We start from the raw sequence: 27,118 nt of genomic DNA, 5'->3' as shown, positions 1-27,118 counted from the left end.
TTTTTTCTAACATTAAGTGAAAAATAATGTGTATTATGATCTATTATTTGCATAAAAAAGGAAGGAGAATGTTTTTATAGTTGTTTGAATATACGTTCAAAAAAAATCTTAGAAGGATATCCAAGAAAGTGTTAGTAAAAGACATTTTACTACCAAAATGTGTTTATTTGGGAACACCAGAGAAATGCAATGCAGAACATGTAGGCTATGGAAAAACCATAGGCAAGTCCAGCAAACAAAAGAGAAAAATTTATGGAGAAGAGGGAAGTTGGGACGAGTTTTGTTTTTTTTTTTTCCTAAATATTTAATTTGAGAGAGAGGAGAAGGCAGAGGGGGAGGGGGAGAATCTCAAGCAGACTCTCCACTGAGCCTGACATATATGGTTCCATCCCATGACGCCAAGATCATGACCTGAGAGCTAAATCTGAGTCCCACACTCAAAGGACTAAGCCACCCAGGTGTTTTTTTAAGGCTACTAGAGAAAAGCAAGTCAGGGTGATGAAGGTTTCTTATTGGCTGAGTTGCAGAGGTAGTTGATTTGTTGAAGGAAATGCAATATACACCTTTTCCCTGTCCCCGCCTGTAATTGATAGTTTCCTTTTGTGGATTTTTCTGTTGGGGGTCTGTAATTGAGGTTAAGTAGGCTGGCTCCCCCTTGTAGCCTCCCCTTTCTAGCCCCTGATCTCTACTGTAGTGAGGTTTCCCTTTATTGATATTCATAACAATACTCTATTTTTTAAAAGTTCATTTATTTCATTTGAATCATCTCTACATCCCAGGTGGGGCTCAAACTCAAACGGCAAGATGAAGAGTCCCATGCTCTACGGACCAATCTAGCCTTGCAGCCCCGATTTTCATCACTATACGATTTGTTGTCACGTTTGTTTGTATAAGCACCCAAGTATTTTAATGCCTATTATTGCATACCAAATGACTCAAAACTCAGCAGCTAAAGACAACCAATACTTATTATCTCACAGTTTTTGTAGCTCAGAAGTTCTGGAATGACTTAGCGGGGGTGGTACTAACTAGTTCAGAATCTTTTCCGAGAGGGGCACCTGGGTGGCTCAGTGGTTGAGCATCTGCCTTTGGCTCAGATTATGATCCTGGGGTCCCGGGCATTGGGCTCCCCGCTGGGAGCCTGATTCTCCCTCTGCCTATGTCTCTGCCTCTTTCTCGGTGTCTCTCATGAATAAATAAATAAATTCTTTAAAAAAAAAAAGAATCTTTCATGAGATTGCAATCAGATGTGAAGTAAGGGTTTGAGTGGGGTTGGGAACCGGGTTTTCCAGATGCCTCACCTCTATTGCTCTTTCCCATTGGCCCTTTCCATAGCACTGCTTGACCGGCTATGATGTGGCATCTGGCCTCTCTCGGCCTCTCTCTCGGTGAATGAGGGGAGAATCTGAGAAGTAGAGACAGACAGAGGAGAGGGACAGGGAGAGGGAGCCGGAGCACAGGAAGCTGCAGACTTGTAGGGTCTAGTCTAAGTCACACACGGCCACACCTGCCACATTCTGCTCATCGGAGCAGAGTGGAGGTGTCTGGCCCACACCCAAGGGAAGGGGAGTTAGGCTTTCTCTTTTGAGAGGAGTACCAGAGAATTTGTTGAAGTATTTGAAACCACCAGAGGAGAAGAGGTGAACGACTGGGGTGAACAGGGGCAGGGCTGGAAGAGAGAGTTTCACTCTGTTTTTATACTCCTCCAACTATGCATTTGACTATCCTAAACACATTCATTACATTTCTTCCAAAAGGAAACATTTTAGGCTATTTGGGAAAGAATAGGGAGAGAAATTAAAGGGAAAAAAAAAAGAGTTGAACAGGTGAATGGGAGAAATTGACCCTTGCCGGGAAAGATAGGAAAGAGGGAGGGTCCCCTTTGGGCTCACCCCGCGCTCCTCCCGCCCCATACTTAGCATTTTCACTTTCCGGGATGTGGGGTGGTGGTGGTGTGCGCCGGAGTTTGGGATGATGGGTTTGCGGGGGGAGAGAACTCCGTAGCGAGAATGTCCGATGGGATGGTTTTGCTGCGGGCGTTTGTCCTTTATTACAACTCACGTCCTGTTACAACAATGTACTTGTGTCCGGATCGTTCAGTGGCCGAAGCCCGTGGTCCCCGTTGATTCGATGCCGTTTCTGGATGACTTACCAGGCGCACCCTTCCGGCCTCCACCCCAGGCTCGGCACCTAGGCCCCGGGGGCTGGCCCGGGCCGGCCCAACCGGGAAGCTCGCCGAGACGATCTCACCTGTAATAAGATGGGGGGGGGGGGAGGCGGGGCAGGTTCCATCTGCACAAGGACGTGGCACGAAACCCAACGGCTTTATGGTCTCCATAAAAAAGGTCGTTGAGGTCAAGTGTGCTGACGCGTTCGGCACGAACCGTGCCCCCCGCGCCTTCCGGGTCACTCGTCGGGAGGCCCCGGGCACGTTCTCGCGGGCGGCTCCGGGCTCGTTCTGCAGCTTCGGTGCTCGAGGAACCACGCGGCCGCCCGCGAGCCACGCACCGGCCGTCGCTCCTTCTGCGGGTCCCCGCGCGGGCGCGAACTCTCGGCCGCCAGCGACGTCCTTCCTGGGTCTCTCGGGGACCCGGGCCCCCGCCCTCCCCGGCCGCATCCGGGCCCCCACCCCGCGCCCCTCCCCTCGGGTCCCCGCCCCCTCGGGTCCCCGCCCCGCCGGGACCCCCCTCTCCCCGCCCCCCTCCCCCTCCCCTCGGGTCCCTGCCTTCCCAGCACCCCCGCCCCGCCCCCCTCCGGTCCCCCCACCCCCCCCGCCGGCCAACTCCGAGCATGGCGGCGTCTCGGGTGATGCGGCCACGGCGCGAGGCTGAGCGGGGTCCACCGTCCTTCGTGGGGGCCTCGCCGGCCTGATGCCGCGCCCCGATCCTCGAGGGGCGGAGGCGGAGGCGGCGGAAGGGAGGGCACGTCACGCGCCGGGGGCAGGGGCCGCGGGCCGGGCGGCCAGGGCGAGCGCCGGCGGAGACCGGAGGGCGCGGGAGCCGCGCGGAGCGGCGAGCCCCGCCCCCGCCCCCCGCTTCCGGCGCCCTCGGGCCCGCCCCGCGCCGGCGGTGCCACATCCTCCGGTGACGTCAGCTGGCGCCGCCATATTGGGAAGGCGCAGCCCCAGCCGCCGCCGCCGCCGCCGCCGCCCGGAGCCCGGAGCCCGGAGCCCGGAGCCCGGCTTCCCCCGGGCCGCGGCCGCACGAGCGGGGAGCGCTGTTCGCCTCGCCTCGCCTCGCCGGCCCGCCCGCCCGCCCGCCCGTCTCGCGCCGACCCGACTCCCCATGACTGCCCCCGGCCCCGCTGCCGACGGACGTCGCCCGGGCGCCGCGATCTAACACGGAAGCCCGGGCCGCGGGCCGCGGGGGGGGCGAGGAGGGAGGCCCGGCAGGTCCCGCGGCCCTCTCGGCGCGGCGCGGCGTCCCGGCGGGAGCCATGACCTCGCTGACCCAGCGCAGCTCGGGCCTGGTGCAGCGGCGCACCGAGGCCTCCCGCAGCGCCGCCGACAAGGAGCGGGTGGCGGGCGGCGGCGGCGGCGGCGGCGAGGACGACGCGCAGAGCCGCCGCGACGAGCAGGACGACGACGACAAGGGCGACTCCAAGGAGACCCGGCTGACCCTGATGGAGGAGGTGCTCCTGCTGGGCCTCAAGGACCGAGAGGTGCGGGGCGGGGGCGCGGCGGGGGCGCGGCGGCGGCGGCGGCGGCGGCGGGGGGGGGGGGCGAGCCGGGCGCCCGCAGGCCCTGCCCGCGCTCCTCCACAGTCTCCCCGGCGGTCTGCACCGCTTCCCCCCTTTTCCCGCCTGTTTAACCCGCGGAGCCCCCCCCCCCCGCGGAGGGCCTGCTGGGGTGCGACCCCTGGGACCCCCAGCACCCCGCGCTCCCGCGGGCCCTGCAGGCCTTCGGGCTTGGGAGGGCTCCGCGGCTCTGCTTTATTGGGGGGGGGGGACCAGAACCCACGCACACGCGCGCACACCACTTAACGCTGTGCGGTTGGGAATTTGGAGACACTTCAGTGAAATGCTAATGGAGGCGAAAGTCCTTTTGCACCTGATAAAAAAGTTAAAAGTCCCGACCAAATTCTCACGACGCCTCCCGGCAAAGGACTTCCCAGGTAGTAACTTTGCTTTGGGTAGAGATTATTTTCAGCGTCACTTTTGCATGTCTCCGGGACGCCGCGCCATCCCAAGGGGAGACTTCCTCTCCCTCCGAGCGCTGCAGACGCCGGCTGTGGGGCTGGACCGAAAGCTCTCGCAGCCCCAGGTCTAGGTTAAAGCTGCCAGGGGCGGTCTCGGTGGTGGGATTTCGAAAGGTCATTTCCAGCTCAGTGTCTTGCGAGGATTTTGCACACACGGAGAAGTGGGAGGAAACCTCCTAAGGTGGGATATCTGCATATTTCTCCTCCTAGGTTCTGTCGTTAAGGTTTTCCTAGGTTGGCTTCATCACATACCCTTTGATGTACGAAAGTGATTATTTTTAGAGACGTGCAGCTGATCAGCTGGATGAATGGATAGTCTGTAAGTCTCACATGGGGAGGTGGTTCTGGAAGCTCGTTTTATCCCAGCACAGAAACTGTACACTTTTTGAGAGTCAAATAAGGAAAACACAGAACTATCCCAAGTTTGTTTTGGTTTTTTTTAGAGATTTTATTGATTTGAGGGAGTGAGCGAGCTGAGAGCAGGAGCAGGGATGGAGGGAGAGGGAGAAGCAGAGAGCCTGATACGGGGATATGGGGCTGGATCCCAGGACCCCTGAGATTATGACCTGAGCCCAAGCAGGTCCTTCACTGGCTGAGCCACCCAGGTGTACCTTGTTTTTATTTTATTTTATTTTATTTTTTTTATTTTATTTTTTTTATTTATGATAGTCATACAGAGAGAGAGAGAGAGAGGCAGAGACATAGGCAGAGGGAGAAGCAGGCTCCATGCACTGGGAGCCCGACGTGGGATTCGATCCCGGGTCTCCAGGATCGCGCCCTGGGCCAAAGGCAGGCGCCAAACCGCTGCGCCACCCAGGGATCCCTTGTTTTGGTTTTTAATGAAGTTTTCCCAGCTCAGAAAGGTGGGCAAAAAATTTGATCTTTATAAAACAATTTAGTTTTATTTCACCAAGACTTTATATGGACTGTGGCCTCCTAGTATTTAGTGATTTAGTGAAAATAAATTTATTTTGAGGGGATCCCCGGGTGGCTCAGTGGTTGAGCGTCTGCTTTCGGCCCAGGGCCTGATCCGGGAGACCCGGGATTGAGTCCCACATCCGGCTCCCTGCATGGAGCCTGCTTCTCCCTCTCCCACTGCCTGTGTCTCTGCCTCTTTCTGTGTGTTTCTCATGAATAAATAAATAAAATCTTTAAATTTATTTTGATAGAAATGTCTAGAATATTTGCGACATCTAGGTTTCCCATTTGTAGGTTTTTTTTTTTTATTTGTAGGTTTTAAAAATGATCACTTGAAAAGACATCCCTTTGAGTGTGAAAGTGGCTCTCAGTAGGTTTCTTAATTACTGAGTTAGGATGGGAGCAGATTGTATGTGAAACTCTTTTTTGTTCATTACGAAAACAACCTACAGATCTTTCTTATATTCTGATAAACCCATCATAAAACGAGTATTTTAAGTTGAAAATGCATTTAGTACTAACCAACCAAACATAGTTTAGCTTAGCCAACCTTAAACATGCTCAGAACATGTTTTATGTTAGCCTACAGTTGAGCAGAATCATCTATCACAAAGCGTATTTTATAGTAAAGCGTTGAATAGCTCATGTAATTTATTGAATGTCGTATTGAGAGTGAAAAAACAGAATGGTTGTAAGTACATGCATTGGTTACCCTTGTGATCATGTGGCTATGCCTAGCAAATTGTATGCAGATCACTAGCCCAGGAAAAGATCAGAATTTGAAGTATTACTTTTGTACAGGCATAACGTTGAAAAATTAAGTTGGGGATGGTCTGTGGATAGAATGTCTTAGAAATGTGATCTTTAGGAAGTATTCAACTTGCCAGATTTTTAAGCTTCACAATTTAGAATCTTGGTAATAAACATTTTACTTTAAGTGCCGTTCCCCCCCACCCCCCCTTTTGGAACAAAAGTAACATTTTAGGAAATACCAAAAAAAGAAAAAAATGGAGATGGCAATCATCTATATTTCTGAGTGAACAGTTTTGGTTTATAGTTTTTGATAGTTTTCTGTGTGGATACGTCCTGTGTGTAAAATTAAGACTTAAAGCCGGAAAACAAAAACCCCAACTAAAACCAAAATTAGTTTTTGGATTTGAGTCACTCCAAGTGAGAAATTATGGTGAAAAAGTACCTTTGTTTCCCAGATATGTGTTACTGGAAAAGGTTAAGCTGAAGCATATTGACTTGCTATGTTTCTGTGGTTTTCATGAAGATAATCTAAAGAATTTGTTGAAGCTCACTGGTACTTAAAAAGGTAGACAATTTAGATTTCTTTGGTGGCAGGTAAATTGAAACCATGTGTTGTGCTTCTGTCAGGAGCCACTGTAGTTTGGCATCTCGTGGCTAAGGTCCAGACACCAGTCAGTTCTGACCATTTCTTGTGATTTCAACAATCACATAGAGAAACTTTTTATTTCCCCTTTTGCAGGCAAGCCCAGGGAATTGAAGTAGAGGTGGATGGGCTTGGGATTTGACATTGTTTTAGATTTAGGGTTTTACCTATATAACTTGTCCTCACATCTTTATAGTACTAATAACCAGACCTATAACCTTCTCCATTCATAAGTTTTGGGAGGTTCCCCCCCCCCCCCCCCCCCCGTGTCTTCAACTTGTATCATTCTATATAGGAGGTAAGGAATTACTCTAGGCGTTTATGCTTGTTAATAATTAAATTTATGGGGACACCTGGGTGGCTCAGCGGTTGAGCATCTGCCTTTAGCTCAGGGCGCGACCCCAGAGTCCTGGGATCGAATCCCACGTCGGGCTCCCTGCATGGAGCTGCGTCCTCCCTCTGCCTGTGTCTGCCTCTCTCTCAGTGTCTCATGAATAAATAAATAAAATCTGTAAAACAAAAACAAGCAAAAAATTTTAATTTATGTTTGGTATTAAGTTTCAAGCTTTAGGGACAATATGTAGGTTAATTGACTGCTTTAGCTTACATCCATCTTTGTTATCTTTGGGTACTCTAAAGATATTAAAACTTAAAACCTAAAATTTAAGGTTAGGTTAGGTCATTAATGATGGATATATTACCGGGGTGTGTGTGTGAGAACTATTATATTTGAAATCCAAACAACTGAGAAAAAGTTAAGAAATCGTAAAATGGTGAAAATTGGTTTTACTTTTTTTTTTTTTTTTTTAAGATTTTATTTACTCATGAGAGGGAGAGATGGAGAGATGGCACACAAGGAGAGCGCAAGCAGGGGGAGGGGCAGAAGCAGGGAGTCTGGCTTGGGGTTTGATCCCAGGACCTTGGGTTCACAACCTTAGCCAAAGGTAGACACTTAATACGCTGAGCCACTCAGGCACCCTTTATTTTGACTTCTAAAAAAAGCTGAGATATTATGGCTTTTTAAAAAATTTTTGTTCAAAAATGTATACAGGAAAGTGCATGTAAGTGTGATGAATTTTCACAAACTGAACACAACTGTTAAACAGCACCTAGGTCAGGTGCCTGGGTGGCTCAGTGGTTGAGCGTCTGCCTTCGGCTCAGGTGGGGATTCCAGGGTCCTGGGATCAAGTCCCACATTGGGCTCCTTGCAGAGAGCCTGCTTCTCCCTCTGCCTGTGTCTCTGTGCCTCTCTCTGTGTGCCTATAAACAAAATCTTAAAAAAAAAAAAAAGGCATCTAGAAATAGAACCACTTTCCAGAAGCCCCAGGTGATGCCTTTCAAGTTACTGCCTACTCCTCAAGGGTACCCACTAGCTTTACTTTATAATTCAACATAGAATAATTTTGTCCATTTTGGACTTCCATTTGCATCTTTTGTTTTGTATTGTGACATCCGTATTGTGTGGGTTGTCATTTGTTCATTTTCTGTGAATTACCAATTTAACACATTTCTAATCTACAGTGTTTACAAAATGACATTGACTTACATTCTGAATCTAGTGCCCCTCCTGTCCTCTTTTTACTGAACAGAAGACTCAGCTTGCCAACAAGCAGATGGTCTGGCCTCAGATTTTCTATTAGGAGTATCTCTAAAGTCCTTGTGAGGAATTTTTTCTTTTTTTGAATTTAGATATATATTTTACACTTTTTACCAGTGATTTTCCTTTGTGGCTTTTATTAAAATACAGGTGTCATAACCCCCTCTGCGATTCCGGTTGTTCAGTCTGGATGGAGCATCAATGACATAGATATTAAGTAAATCTTGGGGTGGCCTGGGTGGCTCAGCAGTTTGGCACTGCCTTCGGTCCAGGGCCTGACCCTGGAGACCCGGGATCGAGTATCATGTCGGGCTCCCTGCATGGAGCCTGCTTCTCCCTCTCTGCCTGTGTCTCTGCCTCTCTCTCTCTGTGTCTCTCATGAATAAATAAATAAAATCTTAAAAAAAAAAAAAGATATTAAGTAAATCTTTAGAGGCCACAGCAAGGATGGTAGGCTTAAGCTTGAATTCAACTTCCAAATTAGCAAGATTCCTATAATCTCTCACTATTTTTGAAGGGGAAAGGCAGCAGATGAGCCACATATTTTCCTTTCCCTATTTGATTTTTCCATAGCTGCCTCCAAGAGCCATAGAGTTTTCAGGATGCCTCATAGAGAATTACCTCAAATAAGTAGTGTCATATGCTTTTTTTTTTTTTTTTTGCATTTTATTTCTTTATTCCCTCAGGACATCATTTTTGAATTCTATTTATTAAAAATTTTAATTGAAGTATAGTTGATGTATTAGTTTCAGGTGTATAACAGTGATTTGATAATTATAAACATTTCAGAATCCTCGCCTTAATAAGTGTAGTTAGTATCTGTCAATGTACAAAGTTATTACCATATTATTGTTATTATTATTTTCAAAGACTTTATTCATGAGAGACACAGAGAGAGAGAGGCAGAGACATAGGTAGAGAGAAGCAGGCCCCATCCAGGGATCCCGGGTCTCCAGGACCACGCCCTGGGCCGAAGGCAGGCACTAAACCGCTGAGCCATCCAGGGATCCCCAGTTATTACCATATTATTGACTAATCTCTGTGCTGTACTTTTTATTCTCTTGACTTTATAATTTAATTTTAATTAATTTATTCAAATAGGCTTCATGCCCAGAGTGGAGCCCAACGCAGGGCTTGAACTCGCGACCCTGGGATCAAGACTTGAGCTGAGATCAAGTCTGACACTTAACTGAGTGAGCCACCCAGGCACCTCTTGATTTACTTATTTTATAACTGGAATTTTGTAATTTTTAGTTTTTAGTCCCCTTCACCTTTTTCACTCATCCCTCCCCCCTTTTTTTTATTTTTTAAAGATTTTATTTTTAATTTATTCATGAGAGAGAGAGCGAGAGCTTCCTTCCTCCATGCAGGAAGCCCGGCGTGGGACTTGATCCCTGAGCCCCAGAATCACGCCCTGAGCCCCAGAATCACGCCCTGAGCCGAAGGCAGATGCTCAACCACTGAGCCACCCAGGTGTCCCAGTGGAAAAGTTCTTAAATTGGAGTTAACAGATGGAGTTTAGAAACTGAGCACTCAGCAATTTTGTGTGGATTTTTCTAGAGAAAGAGGATATAACTTTCATCATATACAAAGCACTTAGTGAACCAGAAGATTAAAAGATAACTGAATAGGAGCTGTTTTAGTTTAATTTTTTTTCTTTTCTTTTTTAAAAGATTTTATTTTTAAGTAATTTCTACACTCAATGTGGGACTCAAACTCACAACCCCAAGATAAAGCGTTGAACCAGCCAAGTGCCCTGCTTTACCTTTTAAAAAAAATTTATTTATTTTTTTTTACTTTTTTTTGGGGAGGGAGTGAGGGGGGAAGGGACAGAGGGAAAGGGGAAGAAAGAATCCTAAGTAGGTTCTCCACTCCCAGCGAGAGTCCCAATGCAGGGCTCCATCTTACAACCCTGAGATCATGACCTGAGCTGAAACCTAGAGTCAGGCACTTTACTGACTGAGCCACAGAGGGAGCCGGTCTTTTTTTTTCTTCCTGAAAACTTACAGAAAATTCCAGGTTTCAGGGTTGCAGTGAGTTGGATTTGAGTTTTTGAGATTTGAGGTAGGAAGCTGACATTTCTGTAGCCTGGTCATCTTGTTTGAATGACATCACAAGCTGTGTAACTACCACATCTAGAATTCTAACAATGTCCATATTTTTATCAAATATTTACTGAGCCAGTCCTTTGATGGAGTACAACCACCAGGAAGAAGACCTCTATGTACAAGGCCATTTTATTTTAGTTCTGTATGTCAGAACTCATTGTAAAAAAAAAAAGAAAAAAAAACTCATTGTAAACTACAAAATGAAATTCTGTTGCTGTTCTAGAATTTTTTGATAGTGAATATCTCTTCTGGCATATACTATCACTCAATAAGTATTTATTAAGTAAATCATATATTTTTGATGGGGGTAATGTGATCCCTAAGGGAATGAAAGTTGGTTCTGGGGATGGTAGGGAGAAGTTCTTACTTTTTACATATAAGCATAAATACGCGTAGGTTGTATAAATAGGCAATGTATTCATCTTATTAAAATTGTGGGGGTGGGGAGAGGGTGGTTAGGGAAAAAAGTCTGAAAAAGCTCCTTTAGGGAGCAGTAATGGAAAAAAGTTGAGAAACACAGAGATGAATCAGTATTGAAAATACTAAGTTTGTACTCTTTTTTTTTTCTTTCTAAGTTTGTACTCTTAACCTGAGGTTTAGAAAATTCTCATAGGAATTTTTATTGTAATAGAATTTGGCTTCTAGTTCAGTAGTGGGAGGAACAATTTTAGGGTACAACTGTAGGAGGTTTTGAGTGAGATTTTAAGATCAAAGTTGTTCTTGTTGATAGTGTGTAGGTAAAGTTTTGTGAGTTGTCCCATTCCCCCAATACCTTCTAGGAGGGCCTGGAAATTAAAGGACATATAAATTGCTAATGGTTATTTTTACTCTGGTTTCATTTTCTAGTTTCAGTTTCTTAAAAACCATTTTTAAAACTTTGTTATATGAAATAAGTTCAAAATAACATTTAAGAATTGTACTTTAAGAAAAAAAATAACTTAAATTTGTTCACTGAAATTGAGCTTGTCCTTTAATTTTGGATCTATATTACCTAAAATGGAAGCAGGTTTAGTGTCCATAGGTTCAGTTTAACCCAGTTACTGAACACATTCTGTATATCAGTCTCTTCTTGGTGGTGGGGTTTCAAAGAAAAATTTCTTACCCTCAAGGAGTTTCCAGTGTATGTAGAAGACATATGCAAATGATTATCATAAAACAGATTGATGACTTTCATGGAAGTACATGTTAAGTGTAGCATGGACATAGTGGTGGGGGGGGGGACATAGCATCCCCACTATGTTTTGGATCAGCAGCCAAAAGACTGCCATGTTCTTGACTTCCTGCCTTGCCCTTACTAGTCAGCCTGCCTTGCCCTTGACTAGTTAGAACAACTAGTATAAATGATTTTAATTCTTAGACCCAGTGCTAAGTTTTCCCTTGAGCAGAATGGGCTTACGTTTGTGGGCTGTCCCATAACTTCTAGATTATAGGGGTCCCCTGAATTGGTATATGTGTAAGTGCTTCAAAAACTGCCAAGTACTGAACGAATGCAAATGGGTAATTACCTAGCCCCCAGAAGCAACTTAAAATTTATCGTGGTATTGATATGTATTTAATATTTTCCTATTTTTATTGTTTCTTGACCCTCTTTTAATTTATCTACTGGGCTTAGAACATTCCTCTTCTGACCCCTATATCACCATTTCTTCCCACCTTTCTGTGGTCCTGCCACCTGTCTTTGATGACCCCACCCTCCACCCCCTTTGGGGAGGGAGGTGATGGGAGGAAGTCCTTGCCACTTGACTTCTTCTCTTAAGATGGTAGGGCTGGGTTTTCTGGAGAAGGCTTGGCTCATAATCCTTTCTTTTATAATTTATTTAATTGAAAAAGTTTTTCCTGTTTCCCTCCTTTTAATTTATTTTTCATTTTCCCCTTGCTATAGGTCCTTTGGCTACCAAGGCCTTCCCTGAGGGGGTTGAAAGTAGGGAAACATGGGAACAGCAGTTTCCAAAGTTGTACGAAATTATAAAAAAAACTTTGTGCAGGACTTTTTGTTAAATGAGTCTAGGGAAAAGTAACCAGAAAAGTCTTAGTTTTCACAAGCGTATAGTCTAGTAGTGGAGAGACACATGAGAATTAAAGTAAGCATAAAGTAGCATCATCCTAAGTGCCACTCGAGTAGTGGAGACAATGCATTTTTAGTTCAGAGAAAGTAGTGAATTAGGCTGAGGCCGTTCAGGAGAATGTCAGGAGCACAGGGGAGTTGAGCAGGGCATTGTACTACTTAGAGAAGAAGGATGGGCATTCCATTCTAGGAGAGGAGGGGAGGCTGGGCCTTGCAACAGAATCTCCCAGGAGATTCTATTCACAAAGTAGTTTGAAGCTGACTGGAAATTGGTTTGGGATTAACTTTCATTTGATTGTCACAAATAATCTTTTAAGGACTCCTCTCAGCCAGGTGTCTCATGCATCTATGAAATTTTAAATTAGAAAATTGTTTTAAAATACATTGTAGTGATTTTCGTAAACTATTGGATGTGTTTAGAAATGATTGCTTAGTTTGAATTTAAGGTAATCTGTCTATCCATCGTCCATCTCTTGTTCTCAAATAGTTGAGGATCTTTTATGATCTGGGCCCACTGACTGCTGGGCTACGAAGATTAAAATGGTTCCATTCTACAGTCTCAGTAGTCTTGTGACTGATAGGTCTGAAAGAGTAAAAGGAAAGCTGGAGGTTCTTGATTTTTAATTTTTTTTATTGTCACAAAATATATGTCACATAAAATTTACTATTTCAGCCATTTTAAAGTGTATAATTCAGTGGCACTAAGGACATTCAGATTGTTGTGATGTTGCAGCCATCTGTAGAACGTTTTCATCATTCCAAACAAATTATACCCATTAATCACTAACTCTTCATTTCCCCTTTTGCATTAGGTTCTGGCAGCCACTACAGATGATCCCCAACTTACAGTAGTCTGACTTACAAGTTTTTTTTTTTAATTTTTTAAAAGATTTTACTTATTTATTCATGAAAGACACACGGAGAGAGAGGCAGAGACACAGGCAGAGGGAGAAGCAGGCTCCCTGCAAGGAGCCCGATGTGGGACTCAATCCTGGATCCTGGGATCATGCCCTGAGCCAAAGGCAGACGCTCAACCACTGAGCCACTCAGGCGCCCCTGACTTACAATTTTTTGACTTCATGATGATGTGAAAGGGATATGCATTCAGTAGAAACCATACTTGGAATTTTGATCTTTTCCCAGGCTAGCAATGTGTTCCAGATACTCTCCCCTTATGTCTGGCAGAGGATAGTGAGCAGCCCTGTGATCAGGAGGGTAAACAACTGATACATTTAGAACTATTCTGAACTGATACAACCATTCTGTTTTTCACTTCCAGTATAGTTTTTAGTATATTACATGAGATATTGAATACTTTATTATAAGATGGGTTTTGTGTGGGTTTTGCCCAATTATAGGCTAATCTCCATGTTCTGAGCATGTTTAAGGTGGGCTGGGCTAAACTATGATGTTTGGTAAATTAGGTGTATTAAGTATGTTTTCAACTTAAAATTATATTTTCGACCTACAGAGTGGTTTATTGGGATGTCACTCCATCATAAGTTGATGAAGATCTATATTCTCCTGTATCTGAATTTGACTATCCTGGGTGTCCTGTGGAGTCATGCATTTGTCCTTTTGTGTCTATTTTACTTAGCATAATATTTTCAAGGTTCAATCGTGTTGTAGCATGTATTGGAAATTTCATTCCTTTTTGAGGCTGAATAATATCCCATTATATATATATACTACATTTTGTTCATCTGTTGATGAACATTTTAGTTTTTTCTTTTTAGCTATTGTGAATAAGTTTCCTTTGAACACTGTTGTACAAATAACTGTTTGAGTCCCTGCTTCAGTTCTTTTGGAAACATATATTAGAAGTGGGATTGCTGGAACATATGGTAATTCAGTGTTCAGATTTTTTTTTAATTTTTTTTTTATTTATTTATGATAGTCACAGAGAGAGAGAGAGAGAGAGAGAGAGAGAGAGGCAGAGACACAGGCAGAGGGAGAAGCAGGCTCCATGCACCGGGAGCCCGATGTGGGACTCGATCCCGGGTCTCCAGGATCGCGCCCTGGGCCAAAGGCAGGCGCCAAACCACTGCGCCACCCAGGGATCCCCAGTGTTCAGATTTTTGAGGAACAACCATATTGTTTTCCACAGTGGTTGGACCATTTTCCATTCCCAGCAGCAAAGCACAAGGAAAGCATCTTCTGCACGTCTTGGCCAATACTTGTTTCTTTGTTATTTTGGGGGTGGCTGCGGTGGTGGTGGTGGTGGTGGTGGTGGTGGTGATAGCCATTGTAACAGGTGGTAAGTGGTTTTGATTTGTATTTCTCTAATCATTGGTAATGTTGAGCATCTTTTTATGTGCTTATTAGACATTTGTATGTCTTCTTTGGAGAAATATCTATTCAAAGTTTTTTCCTGTTTTTTTTTTTTTTTTTTTTTTTTTAACCAGGTTGCTTTGTTGAGATTTAGAAGTTTTCTTATATTCTGGATATTAATCATGTAGTAAATATATGATTTGCAAATATTTTCTTATGTTACATGGGTTACTTTTCACTATATTGGTAGTGTCCTTTGGTCCACAAAAGTTTTTAAGTCTGCTTTATTTTTTTTTCTTCTGTTGCCTGTGCTTTTGGTGGCATATCCAAGAAGTTATTTCAAAATTTAATGTCTTGAAGCTTTTCCGCTAAGATTTTTATTTGTTTATTCATGAGAGAGAGAGGTGGAGACATAGGCAGAGGGGGAGAAGCAGGCTCCCTGTAGGGAGCCTGATGCAGGACTTCATCCCAGGACTCCAGGATCACAACCTGAGCTGAAGGCGGCAGACGTTCAACCCCTGAGGCACCCAGGCATGCCTTCCCGTGATTCTTAAAGTTTTAACTCTCATGTTTAGGTATTTGATAGTTTTGAGTTAGTTTTTGTGTATGGTGTAAAGTAAGGGTCTAACCTCATTCTTTTGTATATGGATATCCAGTTTTGTCAATGGCATGTGCTGACAAGATTGTCCTTTCTTCATTGAATGGTCTTGGCACACTTGTCAAAAAAAATCATAAGACCGTACATGCAAGAATTTATTTCTGGGCTCTATTCTAGTCCATTGGTCTGTATTGTCTTTATGGTAGTAGCACATTGTTTTGATTACTCTTGCTTTATAATAAGTTTTGAAATCAGAAGTGTGAATTTTCCAACTTTGTTCAAGCTGTAAATTTTTTTTTTTAAAGATTTATTTATTTATTCATGAGAATACAGAGAGGAGAGAGGCAGAGACACAGGCAGAGGGAGAAGCAGGCTTCATGCAGAGAGCCTGATGTGGGACTTGATCCCCGGTCTCCAGGATCACGCCCTGGGCTGAAGGTGGCGCTAAACCACTGAGCCACCCAGGCTGCCCAAGCTGTAAATTTTTGAAAATGAAATTAGGTAGCAAAAAAAAAAAAAAAAAAAAAAAAGCCCCATCCATCTGCCTATAAAAGGTTAGAGCCCTTGAAAAGAGCGCAGAAGTCTCATTCAGTCTCCTAAAGTCTGTTGATTTGATTGTCTTCGTTTAAGCTGTCTGCTGATTTGTCCTGGGTTGGGAGTGTGTTTAGGAAATTCAGAAGGAGAGATCCAGTAACCGATTATTTATACCTAAGCTTATACTTCAGTAGGCAGTTGCAAATTTGGGTTTGATGTTCAGGAGAGGTGTCTGGACTGGAATTGGAGATTTGGAGTTGGCATCTTTACCCTGAGATTGTTTTTGTACTCCTTGTCAGAGTCCATTCCCCTCTAGCCACACAGTTGCTTAGGTCAGATTCCAGTCTTCTCCTTCACACTCCATACATACCCTGTAGGTAACTCGGTGTGCATTCTCTGAATTCTTCGAACTTATCTTCTCCTTTCCATTTTCATGGCCACTTAGTTCTGGTCCCTAGTTCTGGTCCTCACTTATTCTCTCCTGGATTGATTCTCCTCCCCAGTGACTGTTTAAAATCTTCACCACTCCCTAAAGTCTCTTGTTTTATTCCTTCTTTGCTCTGAGTTTATATATAAATAGAGGCTTCCCTTACCTGTCTTCCATCTCTCTTTATCTGCGACTCCTTCATTTTTGTTACAGGGAAAAGGGTCTTCCACTTAAAGTTAACTCCGTTCCTCACCTCAGTATATTCTCCTTTGGGGGGACTGTGCTCTCTCAGCTCTCCCTTTTCCTCCATTCATCTCTTCCAGTAAGTGCACATTACTATTTGCCATCATGGCTTTATTTTCCCCATACCTTTGTAGATGTGTTCTGATTATAAATCTTGTTATTAGTTACTTTACTTACTTTCAGTAGAATTGGCATTGAGAGTCTAAGGTTTGTATTTTTGATTTCTTTCACTGGTGTGTGATGTGACTCTTTTCTCACCTCCAGATTTCTCTTCTCCTTTCTTTCTTTCTTTTTTCTTATAGCATTTCATTTATTTATTTCATGATAAGTATGAGAGAGAGAGAGAGAGGCAGAGACACAGGCAGAGGGAGAAGCAGGCTCCATGCAGGGAGCCCGACGTGGGACTCGATCTCAATCACGCCCCAGGCCGAAGGTGGCGCTAAACCGCTAAGCCACTGGGGCTGCCCACCTCCAGATTTCTTGTGTATTTGGCTGATGCTTTTGCCTGGTCTGTGGAACAATGGCAGCCTTTTCCTATTCCTATAGTGGAAAATGTATTATCATCTTAGTAGCTAGTAAGAGGATTCCTCTGAAGGGAGGAATTCCTGTGGCCTGTTGTCCAGATTACAGTGAGGAGGGGGAGAGTGATTCTCTCATCACCAGTAGAGTGGGCAAGAATGCTGGGTGCTGTGGGGAGTGGGTAAAGAAGGCCTGCAGTTGCCCAGACAACATGGGAAATGGTAGGGAATGCTTTAAGGAGACAACCTGAGCAGAATATTGGATGAGATTTGGCATGTTACTTGACAGGAAACTACCATTCTAGACAGTATATTATTGACAGGATATATATGAAAATAACTATATGGGAAAGTCGTCTTTCTAAAATGATATTTTACACAGCTGAGGAAGAAAATTTGTTGTCCAATAATGAGAACTAAGTTATGAGGGGTAGTTTGTGTGGAAGAGGGAAAACAAAAAGTCATTAGTACTTTAGGATTTTTTTTAAGATTTAATTAGTTTGACAGCTCATAAGCAGGAGAAGGGGTAGGCAGCGGGAGATGTAGAAGCAGGCTCCCCACCGAGTAGAGAGCCCTGGGCCTCAATCCCAGGACACTGGAATTGTGACCTGAGCTGTGGGCAGACACTTAACCCACTGAGCCACTCAGGTGCCTCATACCTTAGGACTTGTAAACAGAAGTTGGAAATGATATTGGAGGCAGTTGGAGGTTTTAAAGATAGCAGTAATGCTGTAAGCTAGATTTTTAGAAACCGTTTCCTTAAGTGAAGAAAGAATTGATAGAGAATCAGGAGTCGGGAAGATTGGTAGTACGCTTTAGGTTACTAGCATTTGTAAAATTTGGTGCCGGGGTCTTGGATACTGAGGACACAGGCTTGATTGGAAAGGTAATTTTTAAAGGAGAATTAATAGGATTTAATTACCATTAAAGCTTAGAGGAGAGAAGATGATTGGTTTGAATTTAAAAAACTGTTAGGGTAATAATACTTTCTTAATTATTTTCTTGTAAGAGCCTGCACTCCTTGTGGGTAAAGGAATAAAATCAGTTCAGCTTTTATTCCTTTGACAAACACTTATAGAGGGTCTACTGTATGCTAGGCACTGTACCGGGGAAGACAGATACCTATATCAACACACAAATTTGCATATATGTGTGTATAATTACACATTGCGATCATTATTAAGAAGAAAAATTAGAGTATGCTGTGAGAAAGTGGGAGTGGGGGGAGGATACAGGGAAGAACTTTCCAAGGAAATGTTTAGGCTGATACTCAATGAATAGGAACCACAGCCAGTGAAGACAGGTTAGTTGAATATGCTCCAAGGCCCTGAGGTGAGACAGCTTGACTTGGTTTAAGGAACTGAAAAATGGTTCAGGCAGGTGTGGGGTGATGGGGGTAAAGGCCTGAGATTATGAACACACAAGATAGGGTTTTACAAGTCAGGTAAAGGATGTTGTATATTATCCTAAGTGCAGTTGGGAAGCCATTGAAAGATTTTGGGGAGTGATATACCTAATTTTCATTAACAGTGACAATAAAAGTTCTGGGTAGAAAATGGATTGAACAAAGGCAAGTGATGAAAGTTGGGTGGGAACATTTTGGGCTATATTATTTTAGTCTTATTTTAAGTGAATTTGCTCATGTTTATTTTTCAGTTAAAAACAGATCTCATTCCAGTATTGTTTTGTAACCCTTTTTCTCTTAATGATATATAGTGGACCACCTTCTCATGTTAGTAAATACGTATTGACTTGGTATATATTTATGGAAAAAAATTCAGATGGCGTGGAAAGAAATACCGTGTCTCATTATTTGCAGTGACTGTGTTATAGAACGTGTTATTTGATGTACCATAATTAATAGGTGTGTATGTTGTGGATTTTCATTTATTTTTCTAATGGCCTGGAAATCGCAGTATTACTTTAGCTTTTCATGTTTTTATTACCAGGTTCTCCTATATAATCTAATCCTTCTCTCTACCTGGCAGCCAATTCTTACTCATTTGTAGCTGAAGCTCTTTTCATCTTACTGTAATGCCGTAGGCAATGTTAGTTACTCTCATCCCTTTTGCTTGTTGTGTATCTAGCACCTACCAGAATGTCTAGTGTATTCTAGGTGTTTATGCATATGTATTAGTCTGCTGGAGCTGTCACAATAAAAAAATACCAAGAGAATTGGTTTAAACAAGTTTCTTCACAGTTCTGGAGGCAGGAAGTCTGAAGATAGGATGCCTACCCGGTTGGGATTCTGGTGATTTCCCTCTTACAGTGTCCTCACATGGCAGAGAGACACAGCAAAATCTCTGGTATCTCTTCTGATGAGGGCCCCACACTCATGACTATCTAACTAATCCTAATTATATGTCAGGGGCCCCATCTCCAGTTACCATCACATGGGGGTTAGGGCTTCAAAATGTGAATTTTGGGGGCACACAGTTCAGTTCATAGCAACATGTTTTTGGAATGAAGGAATGAATGTGAATGGTTGCTATTTTATTCATATTCGTATATTCATATTGAATCACAGTTTTATTTTTATTCCATTCTGTGACTTCTGTCTTAAAGATAACCATCTTGATTATGTTTATCACCTCTGCCTAGCAATGTTTTGGCACTCAATAGATATTTATTGAATTAAAATTATATTTTCTTGGGACACCTGGGTGGCTCAGCGATTCAGCTTCTGCCATTGACTCAGGGCATAATCCTGCTTCTCCCTCTGCCTGTGTCTGCCTCTCTCTCTCTCTCGCTCTCTCTGTCTCTCATGAGTAAATAAAATTCTATTTTTTTATTTCAAGAATTAAGAAATTATGTTTTACTTTATGCAACTTTGTGTCTGCTTCCCAAACGATAGTGATTTTCTACAAGAATATCATACACACACCAACATCTAATAAACAAATGTGTTATGATGACTTGTTAGAAAACTTACATGCTTTCATTATTATATATACTTTTCAAAATGTCTTCAACTTAAAGTGCTGACAGTGTGATATAGTGGTGGAATCACAGTATTTAGAGTCCCAGCACTGTGGCTTTAGAGATAGATGTCTGTTTCCGGAGTGTGAACATGGACATATTTCTTCTCTAAACCATACTTTTCATTCTTTCTTATTTTAAATTTTATTTTTAAGTAATCTCTACACTCAATGTGGGCTTGAACCTAAGATACTGAGGTCAAGAATCGTTTACTGCACCAACTGAGCCAGCCCTGTGTCCCTAAACCTCAGATTTTCCAAATGTAAAATGATAGTATTATACTGTGTTATTTGGAGATGAGATGATAATTTATGTATGTGAAAACAGCTTTGCAAACTGATATGTTTTTGTACTGTGTTTATTAAGTAAGTCCTTTAGTGCTTCCTAGAGAAGAATTTAGATCGGGATTATAGTTGGGTTTTGTTAATAAGATGGTGTTAAATACTCTCTTTAGAACTTCACTGATCATGAGTGTACATTTTGCCATAGAGCTTTTTTTTTTTTTTTTAAAGATTTTATTTATTCAAGAGAGACATAGAGGCAGAGATACAGGCAGAGGGAGAAGCAGGCTCTGCAGAGAGCCAGATGTGGGACTCGATCCCGGTGCTCCAGGATCATACCCTGAGCCGAAGGCAGACACCCTCAACCGCTGAGCCACCCAGGCATCCCTTTGCCATGGATCTGTTAAAAAAAAAAATTCATTTGTTTGAAAGAAAGTCAGTTCGTATTTTTTCTAAAAGATTTTGTTTACTTATTTACTTATGAGGGATACAGAGAGGCAGAGACACAGACAGGAGAAGCAGGCTCCCCGTGGGGAGCCCGAAGCAGGAATTGATCCCAGAACCCCAGGATCACACCCTGAGCCAAAGTCAGATGCTCAACCACTGAGCCACCCAGGCATTCCAAAAGGAAATCAGTTTGTCTTACACTTAGTTTTGTGTCTCAATATTGAAGAGATTAATGGCAGGTGTGGAAAGAAAAATGAGTGTAGTCCTTAACCACAGGGATTACCGAGTGGTGGGGAGGTCTGAAACTGAACCCTCAATATACACTATGTTTTTTTTTTTTCTGCACATGCATATTTATGATGAAGTTTATAAATTAAGCACAGTAAGATTAAGAACTAATAATAATAAAATAGAGCAGTTAAAACAATGACCTGTAATAAAACTTAGGTGAATATGGTCTTTCTTAAAATGTCTAATTGTACTGTACTCCCCATTCTTCTTGTGATGATTTGAGATGATAAAAGTGCCTACATGATATGAAATGAAGCAAATGGGTAGGGACATTGTAATGTAGCATTAGACTGCTGTTGATCCGACCCGTGAACTCAGGAGGACTATCTGCCTCTGGAATGTAGTTGAGCATGGGTAAGTGAAACTGGATAAAGGGGCAAGGGAGGACTACTCTGATATCTTCTTTCATTTTCATGGGGGCTCAAGTGAAGCACACCTGGATTACCCATTAAACAAATAGATCTTGGAAGGCAAGACAGAATAATAGAGCCAGGGCTTTGGAGCTAGAGAGACCAGTTTCAGTTCCTGCTTTGCCACTCAGTAACTTTGGCAAGTTCTTTAATTCCCTTGAGCCTCAGTTTGATTATCTTATGAAAATGGAACAATAATGCCTACTTTATAAGGTCTCCAAGGATTAGACATTAAATGCCTAGCCCAGTTTTAGCATATAGTAGATACTTACTTAGTCTATGGCGGACTATGAGTATATGGAGAAAAAAGGATTTGGGGAGGATATGTTTGAAATGTTAATAGAAGTCACCCTTGAAGGAGTGGGTGAGGATGGAAGGGGAGAGGATGAGGTAGGGACTTTAATTTTCTCTTGTATACTTCCATTTGAAAACAACTGTTAAACAAGTGAGAGTGACTGAGCTGTCTCAAGAGGAGTGTATAAATAAGACAACTGGTCCCTGGCTGGCTCAGTTGGTGGAACATTGTAACTCTTTTTTTTTTTTAATTTTTATTTATTTATGATAGAGAGAGAGAGAGAGAGAGAGGCAGAGACACAGGCAGAGGGAGAAGCAGGCTCCATGCACCGGGAGCCCGACGTGGGATTCGATCCCGGGTCTCCAGGATCGCGCCCTGGGCCAAAGGCAGGCGCCAAACCGCTGTGCCACCCAGGGATCCCCATTTCAAGAGACTTTAAATCTGTTTTACTCTCTAGTAGGGCAGTTTCATTTCTGTTCCTCACATATTGCTCTCTCCCCCTCCCAAGTTTTCCTGGTTATTCTTTGTATTTATCTTTATGAACTTTATTTTTAACTTCTATAGCTCTTGGAAAAAACAAAACTCATTTTTATTGGGATGATATTAAGTTTATAAGTAGGAAGAACTGATGACATTTTAATGTTTCTGTATCTAAGAGTGAAATGTTTCCCATCTTCCTGTTTTTAAGTCTTGCAGGGAAATTTTAAGCTTTCTTCATACTGGTTTGCCTAGATATTTTCTTTTTTTTTTTTTTTGGTTAAGATTGTAAATGAGGTCTTTGAAATTATATTTTTGGGAGTTTGGGTGACTCAGCTGGTTAAGCGTTGCCTTTGGCTTAGGTTGTGATGCTGGGGTCCTGGGATTGGGCCCCACGTTGGACTCCCCGATCACCAGGAGTCTGCATCTGCCTCTCGCCCTACTTGTGTGGGGGTGCTCTCTCACCCTCTCTCAAATAAAATCTTAAAAAATTATGTTTTCACTTTTTATATTTTATTATTTCCTTTTTATTATTTGTATATGGCATTTGTTGATGTTTGTCAACTTTATAGTCCTGGTTCTTTTCTGAATTCTCTATTGTCTAGTAATTTTTCCATTTATACTCTTCAGTTTTTCTGGGTATCCATTTATTTTTTTTGGTATCCACTTATATCTCCTGCAAATGTAATCTTACAGTTTTTCTGGCTCTGTTTATTCTTGTCTAATCTTTGAAGTCTGTCTTTTCCTGAAGTCATTGTCATTCTCTTCATCAGTTTAGTTATTTTTGCTGAACTTTTTCACTGTTAATTCTTTCAAAATAATTAAAAGTTCTAGGATTTCAGAAGTAATTTCACATACAGAAGTGTCTTAGTTGTCTTTTTGGTAACAGCTTTATTGAGATGGAATTCACATGCCATAAAATTCACCCACTTCAAGTGTATAATTCAAGGTTTTTTGTAACACAGAGTTGTGCAGTTGTCATTACAATCAATTTTAGAACAGCTTCATTACCCTCAAGGGAAACTCAGACCCTTAGGTCATTACCTCCTTTTCCTGTCTCTCCACTACTAGGCCTCTGCCTATGCTAGTTATCGTATACTGTGTAACAAAATTTAGAAGCTTGAAACAGCAACCTTTATTTCATAATTTTCTGTGGATCAGTAATCTGGGCATTGCATGTGGCTCAAGGTCTTTCATGAAATTGCAGCTAAATTGTTGGCCAGAGAGAGCTTCAGTTTTATCTGGAGGCTCCAACTGGAGATAGGATTCTGTTTCTTGCAGGTTGTTGGATTGAGAGCCTCAGTTCTTTGCTAGACATGTCTGTGTAGATCAGGTCAAAACATGGCAGCTGGCAGAGCAAGGCAGGAGGCCCAAGAAGGAAGACCATAGTGCATTTGTAACTAACCTCAGAAGTGACGTACTATCATATTTGTCATACTTTGTTAGAAGGAAGTCTAGCCTATATTCACAAGGAGGGGAATTACATGAGGGTATGAATACCAGGAAGCAGGGGTGGGTGGGTGGGTGGTTGGTATGTTATTTATTTATTTATTTATTTATTTATTTATTTATTTATTTATTTATTTAGAAGGTTTTATTATTTATTCACGAGAGACACACAGAAAGAGAGGCAGAGGCAGAGGCAGAGGCAGAAGAAGCAGGCTCCATGCGGGAAGCCCGATGTGGGACTTGATCCTGGGTCTCCAGGATCATGCCCTGGACCGAAGGCAGACGCCCAACTGCTGAGCCACCCAGGCGTCCCGGAAGCAGGGGTTATTGAGGGCTATCCTAGAGGCCGCTTCTGTACCGGAAAAGGATAACTAACTTTTTTTGCAATCTGTTTTGTCTTTTGTTGTTTTTCTCTTTTAAAGATTTTATTGAGTGAGAGTGAGTAAGCTCAAGTGAGCACAAGCTGGTGGAGGGTGCGGGGAGGGGGAGGAGGATCAGAGAGAGAGGGACAAGTAGACTCCCTGCATGTGGGGCTCGATCCGAGGACTCTGAGATCATAACCTGAGCCTAAATGAAGAGTTGGACCAACTGAGCGACCCAGGCACCCGTATTTTTTGGTTTTTAACCCATTTTCTTTCTGAAAAGCTACTTTCTTTAGGCCTCATTAATTACCTCAATGTACCAGGATGTTTGGGTTTTAGAAAACAGTGGTGATTTTTAGATTTCTGTGTATTCCAGAACCTATCAACCTGAGAGTCTAACTTGGATTCTTAAAATCTAAATGTAGTACATGCTTGCCATACTTCTGTAACTGTTACCAGTGTGGTATGTATGATATTCCCACATTTTCCTGCCAGTTTGACATTTAAGAAGATCACACTGTCAAATGAAAACTTGGAATTTTTCTTGTCCTCTTCTAGGCTATGTATAACAGTGCCAAACACCAGTTTTCGGGTACCTCAATTATAAATGCTTATCTATCCTGAGATATGTTAACTTTATTCTTCAGACAGTTCTTTATATGCTATTAGAGAGTTTTTATTTTTTTTTTAATTTTTAAATTTTTTTTTAAATTTTTATTTATTTATGATAGTCACAGAGAGAGAGAGAGAGGCAGAGACACAGGCAGAGGGAGAAGCAGGCTCCATGCACCGGGAGCCCGATGTGGGATTCGATCCCGGGTCTCCAGGATCGCGCCCCGGGCCAAAGGCAGGCGCCAAACCGCTGCGCCACCCAGGGATCCCTATTAGAGAGTTTTTAAGGGGCTCCTGGTTGGCTCAGTTGGTTAAGCATCTGCCTTCAGCTCAGGTCAGGATCTGAGCCCTGGGATCAAGCCCTGTATCCTGCTCCCTGCTCAGCAAGGAGTCTGCTTCTCCTGCCTCTGCCCCTTCCCCTATTCTCTCAAGTAAATAAATAAAATCTTAAAAAAAAAAAAAGTTTAAAAAGTAATCTTGATGATTGACTTGGAAATGCTTTTTTAGAAATTAACAGGATTGTGTCTGATTTTGCTGTCACATACCCCCTTTAGGGAATTCTTAATTGGTTAGAATCATATTTGTGGAGTGCTTCATTGAACTGTCTCTTTTAAGATGTAGATAAAAAAATGGAGACACAGAGAGGTATAAATGACCTGCTTCAAATCCTGTAAAAAGTTCTTTGTGGCTAGGGCCTCTATTCAGGTTTTCTCACATGTGGTCAGCCTTATTCTCGCTGCATCTCAGTGACACTCTGTGTGTAAAGATTTTTTTATTACCTAACTCTATTTCTTGTTATGGGTTTATTCCGATTTTTATTTCTTCATTTGGCTTTGGTAATATGTTTTTCCAGGAATTTGAAGATTTCATTTAATTGTTTAATTTTTTGGCATACAGTTGTTTATAGTGTTCCTTGTAGTCCTTTAAATTTCTGTAGGTTTGGAAGTTATGTCCCTGGTTTTATTTTATTTATTTATTTTTTAGATATTTTATTTATTTATTCATGAGAGACCCAAAGAAAGAGAAAGAGGCCAAGACACAGGCAGAGGGAGAAGCAGGCCTCATGCAGGGAGCCCGATGTGGGACTCGATCCTGGGTCTCCAGGATCACGCCCTGGGCTGAAGGCGGTGCTAAACCACTGAGCCACCAGAGCTGCCCCCTGGTTTTATTTTTGACTTTGGTAATTTGCATATCTTTTTCATCTCTGCCTTTCTCTCTCTCCTCCATTCCCATTTTAACTTTGATTTTTTTTTTTTAAGAGATAAAAAAGGGGTTTCATAGATACCCTTATCCCAGTTTTTGTATTTTGCATTTCATGGGTTTCTGTACTAATTTTTATTATTTTCTTCCCGTCGATTGATTTGGCTTTAATTTGTTCTTTTTCTAGTTTCTTAAGGTGGGAGATGAGGTTGATTTGAGACCTTTTGTAATATAGGTATGTAATGGAAATATAAATTTCTTTTTAAACACTACTTCAGCTGTGTTCCATAGATTTTGATATTTTGTGTGTTTATTTTCATTTAGTTCAAAATATTTCTTAACTTTTTTGGTGATTTCTTTGACCAGTGGATTATTGAGAAGCTATAGATTAATTTCTAAATGGAGATTTCCCAGATTTCATTCTTTTGATTTCTAATTTAATTCTCTTGGGAGTAAAACATACTTTATATGATTTCAGTCCTTTTAAATGCATTGTTTTATGGGCTACCATATGATCCATCTTGGAAAATATTCCAGGTGTGCTTGAAAATCATGTATATTTTACTTTGGTTTGTTGGAGAGTTTTATAAGTGCCATTTAAGTCTGCTTGGTTGATAGTGTTGTTCAGTTTGTATCTTCTATCAGTTATTGTCAGTGTAGTCAATTACTGTTACTGTATATTTTCCTTCTCTTGTCAGTTTTGCTTCATGTATTTTGGGAATCTGTTAGATATGTATATGTTTTATAATTGTTACATCTTCCTGATGCCTAACTTCTTTATCATATGAAAATGTTCTCCTTTGTTCCTCTTAATTTTCTTTACTCTGAAGTCTACTTTGTCTTTTACATACCTGTTCCAGTTTTCTTTTGATTTGTATTTGCATGTTCTTTTCGTTCTTGTAAAACCTGTTTGTGTTTTGGAATCTAAACTGTCTTTTGTAGACAGCATATGGTTAGGTCTTCTTTCTGCATCTCAGTGACCCTCTTTGTGTAAAGATTTTTATTACCTAATTCTGTTTCTTGCTGGGGTTTATTCTGAGTTTCATTTCTGAAGGTTTTTTGACCAGTTTTTTTTATATCTTTTTTTAAAAAGATGTGTTTATTTGAGAGAGAAGAGCATGTGCACATGTGCTTGAGTGGGGAGAGCGGCAGATCCCCACTTAATGTGAAGCCTGCCACACACCATCCCACAACTCTTGAGACCATGACCTCAGTGGAAACCAAAAGTCCGACCTTAACCAAAACCAAGAGTCAGGTGCTTGACCATCCAGGTGCCTCAATCTTTTTTCTGTGATTGGAGTATTTAATTGTTCACAATTACATAATTATTGATAGAGTTGGATTTATGCTAGCACTTATGCTCTTTGTTTTCTATGTCAAATAATCCTTTTGATTCCTCTGTCCTCCTTAAAGTAGGAAGTTATAATTATACCATTTAAGTTTC

At 42.3% G+C, this 27,118-nt stretch overlaps 2 protein-coding genes across 2 annotated transcripts in view; one reads left to right on the top strand and one right to left on the bottom strand.

Moving 5' to 3' along the window:
• Positions 1-730: 730 nt before the first annotated feature.
• LOC129509740 (translation initiation factor IF-2-like) lies at positions 731-2,617 on the bottom strand. Its single transcript, XM_055325577.1, has 2 exons — positions 2,153-2,617; positions 731-2,064 (listed from the first exon to the last, which is right to left on the bottom strand). Exons 1-2 carry the CDS (start codon positions 2,615-2,617, stop codon positions 1,798-1,800), a joined length of 732 nt encoding a protein of 243 aa, XP_055181552.1. The 3' UTR covers positions 731-1,797.
• A 509-nt stretch (positions 2,618-3,126) lies between these two features.
• The window catches only part of GOLPH3 (golgi phosphoprotein 3), a 49,735-nt gene continuing 25,743 nt past the window's right edge, over positions 3,127-27,118 (top strand). The window contains exon 1 of the mRNA XM_055325637.1: positions 3,127-3,660. Within this exon, the coding sequence (XP_055181612.1) occupies positions 3,436-3,660 (225 nt within the window). The 5' untranslated portion in view covers positions 3,127-3,435. The remainder of the gene's footprint in view (positions 3,661-27,118) is intronic.

The sequence above is a fragment of the Nyctereutes procyonoides genome, unplaced genomic scaffold (assembly GCF_905146905.1).
Source record: "Nyctereutes procyonoides isolate TBG_1078 unplaced genomic scaffold, NYPRO_anot_genome, whole genome shotgun sequence".
Lineage (NCBI taxonomy): Eukaryota > Metazoa > Chordata > Mammalia > Carnivora > Canidae > Nyctereutes > Nyctereutes procyonoides.
This window is presented reverse-complemented; position numbering and strand designations above follow the sequence as displayed.

Bases quoted from the DNA above. Each gene is read 5' to 3' on its own strand.
- LOC129509740 (XM_055325577.1), bottom strand. From the start codon at position 2,617: ATGCGGCCGGGGAGGGCGGGGGCCCGGGTCCCCGAGAGACCCAGGAAG. The intron at 2,065-2,152 runs GTAAGTCATCCA...TTGTTGTAACAG, and splicing joins AGGCCGGAAGGGTGCGCCTG to GACGTGAGTTGTAATAAAGG.